The following is a 3,106-nucleotide window of genomic DNA, read 5'->3' as shown; positions in this document are numbered from 1 at the left end:
TAATTATATATTATATATTATTATTAATTTTATTTTTTTATATACTAATTTTGCAGTCTTTCTGGCACTTTTTCCATTAAAAATATCTAAAATCCCTCAAAACACAATAAATTTACTTGAGAAACAACACAATATATAAAGCTTGTTTTAATAAAATGTTTCTTTAATACAAGTGCATTCTGTCTCACTGCACTGGCAGAATTTTTCACTGGTTTGTAACTGTTTTATACTCAAAAAGTATGAAAATTTTTTTGCAGTGTGAATAGTATTGATCTCATACACTTACATTTGATGCATTGGTTTACACCCAAATTTTCCCCTCAGGCATCAATAAAGTAAGCTGATCCTTCTATATGTGCAACTTAAATGATGTCAATTTGTAAATATAAAATCTAGTTCTACTAACTAGTCGTCACCATATTCATTGGTTTTCTTACTTCCGTCTATAATATTGTAACACTGGAGAGCACAGTAATGGTATTAAGTCACCTTCGAATATACCCCTAAAGACAGCGTAGCCACAGCTCTTCAAAAACAGAGGTGGAGGAAACCAAACACCTTTTGAATAACTCTCGACCACGTGTATCAGGGAAGGCAAGAATGTCAAAGAGACGAGTCACTCGATTACAGCCCTTTAGCTTAAACGCATTTGTCATCATCAGAACCTATCAAAAACCAAAGGTGCAGAGTGTCAACACCTGCTTCTTGTATACCAAAGTGAACGTGAAAGAAAATACTCTCGCCTCGTGAAGCAAGGTATTGGCAGCTCCCTCAAATGGTGCCGAGAAATTATCAGGGTAAAGAAAAGTAAAAGGATGGACATCTGAGACAGACATCTGTCCCTCGGTACTATTTGATCAGGCTCAGCTGGTATGGAGATGGGGCTCCAGTTAATCCACCCAAGCCAAAGAATTTCATCCACCCCCACCTCAGGTATGCCCTGTGGGGGGATTGTGGGTGGGGAATCTCTGATTAACACTCCACAGGAGGCCTGGGGGTGGTGCTCTTACCCGAAAGCGCTCTTCCCAGGGGCTCTGCAGAAGCTGTATCATCTGAAGTGGCATCCCCTGCTCCAGAACTGCTGTGATGCCACCAACCAGAGTGCTGTCCTGACATTGACCTTTTAGCTGGAAAGAACACACCAAGTTTAGTGGATAAACTAGTGCAAAATGCAACGTGTGGCACTTATTCATCCTTTAAACTTTTTCATATCTAATATATTACGTAACAACGGCACAATCTGGAGAGTGAGTGCAAGTTATTGCATAAGGGTGTTTTTCTTACCTCTACAATATTGGGGTGCTGCAGTCTCTGCAATAACACAATCTCCTTCCTCAGTTTGAAAGACACAAGCTCAAGACAGCCTTGGGAATCTTGAAAATCTTCCATACACAATCTCATGTCCGTACCTTGATGGTTAACAGATTTCAGTGCCACAAATAATCCTTGCGGCAACGCTGCTTTTAACACTGTTTTAGTGTAACCTGAACCAAGAAAGTCAACAGCTTTGATGCCACTAAGTTCTTCACAGCCAATATCAGTTTTAGCAGTTACTGGGTTGTCCAAACTTAATTTCCCATTGATATATTTTGCACTGTCTTCTGTGGATAAACTTGAATCCATAAAGCCTTGTACAATATTAAATGTGATACGCAGGAGCTCAAGTTCTTGTTGTCTTTCCTGAAGTTGTTGGAGCAATCTGTCACTCGCTGTAGTTAAACCATCTGTGCGGGCAGCATCACCAAAAGGTTTGTTCTCCTGGAGACCAAAGTGCCATTTTTTCAGAATAACCGTTAAAGACAAAAACAACAAAGCAAAAAATAAAAAAGCGCAAAAGGGATTCCTTGAGAAAATCATGGTAAGTTCATGCAGGTCCTTTCTGGGTTTTTACTGTCAAACTCCGACACGTTCTCTTCGGTCATACTTCTCTCTGCCCCGCACAGAACGTGCGCACTGTAATTTAGTGTATGCTGTGAGCTGTGGTAACGCCCCTTGGGCGTGTCTTATTGCTCATGGCCAAATAATCACCTCCCACACAATGCCACTTCGATTGACACACAAACAAAAGAGGCTATATGTGATTTTACCATATCATTGACCTTTTGAAGAATGTATGTAAAGTATAACATACATTCAGGCGGTCATTATCGCAAACCCGACACGGTGATCAGGCCCACGCTCAAACAACTTAATAAATAAATATAACACACTGACATGAAACATTGATTACTTGAGTTATTTTTTTTTATAATAGCTTAAATCTTTCACAAAGAAAAACAGTCCATCTCAGCACAGAATACGCAGATATAAATGGTTTTTAATAATCTACTGTTTACTGTGACTAGCTAATTTAATTAGCGACAATAAACATCTGTTTTGGGTTCTCTCTCAATCATATTATGCCTTATGTCTTACCGGTTCGTTGTTCATCTGAGCGATGTTTCGTTTTCTTTAACCACGTGTAGCCTATATTAAAATAAATATTGCCCTTCCAGGGTAGTTTTATTACAGTCGCAAGACGGCGCCAAAGAGCTATATCTTGCTAGAAAAAGGATCACACGTAACGCTTGTACATAGGCCTAATAAGAATTACAGTACAGTAATTATTTAATAGCGTCGTGTAACTGAGAAAATAATTTTAGTGTGGTCTTTTTTTTAAATGTTGTTTGGAGGCAACATTGTGGGACAATGGAAAGAAATTTCTTAGAAAAAATAGACATTAAACAATTTTATCAAACAATTAGCAAGTTCACACTATACGGTATAGCATGATAATAGAATAATATTCTGTCTAACTTTACCTAAATAAAATGTTAATACTGAAAAGTAGGCCTATGTAGATAGGGTAAATTGCCCTGAAGTGGGACACTGCCTAATGTGTGACATCTAAGGTCTAGTGTTTGTAGCTCCCCCATAAAAATACATGAATGCCAGTGAAACTATGGGTTAGCCAAAGCTGTGGTGTCATGTCATCAAAATCACATGACCTCTCAGATGTCCAGTCATATTTGAGGGCAGAGCAATCATCAGACAGGAAGCACATTGTGTGAAGACCAAAGTTTTTTTTTAAATTTTTTTAATGAACTTTATTGAACAATGTAAATTG

General features: G+C 38.2%; 1 protein-coding gene across 1 annotated transcript in view; it reads right to left on the bottom strand.

The window, feature by feature from the left end:
• The window catches only part of LOC107733116 (extracellular tyrosine-protein kinase PKDCC-like), a 5,466-nt gene extending 3,509 nt beyond the window's left edge, over positions 1-1,957 (bottom strand). Inside the window, exons 1-2 of the mRNA XM_016544615.1 lie at positions 1,285-1,957; positions 1,011-1,127 (exon numbers count right to left, since the gene is read on the bottom strand). Coding sequence (XP_016400101.1) covers positions 1,011-1,127; positions 1,285-1,857 — 690 coding nt within the window. The 5' untranslated portion in view covers positions 1,858-1,957. The remainder of the gene's footprint in view (positions 1-1,010; positions 1,128-1,284) is intronic.
• Between the last annotated feature and the right edge of the window lie 1,149 nt (positions 1,958-3,106).

Source organism: Sinocyclocheilus rhinocerous, unplaced genomic scaffold (assembly GCF_001515625.1).
Source record: "Sinocyclocheilus rhinocerous isolate Xijiao unplaced genomic scaffold, SAMN03320098_v1.1 scaffold8, whole genome shotgun sequence".
NCBI classification, from domain to species: Eukaryota; Metazoa; Chordata; class Actinopteri; order Cypriniformes; family Cyprinidae; genus Sinocyclocheilus; species Sinocyclocheilus rhinocerous.
Note: the sequence above shows the minus strand (reverse complement) of the source record. Positions and strands in the feature narration are given on the sequence as shown.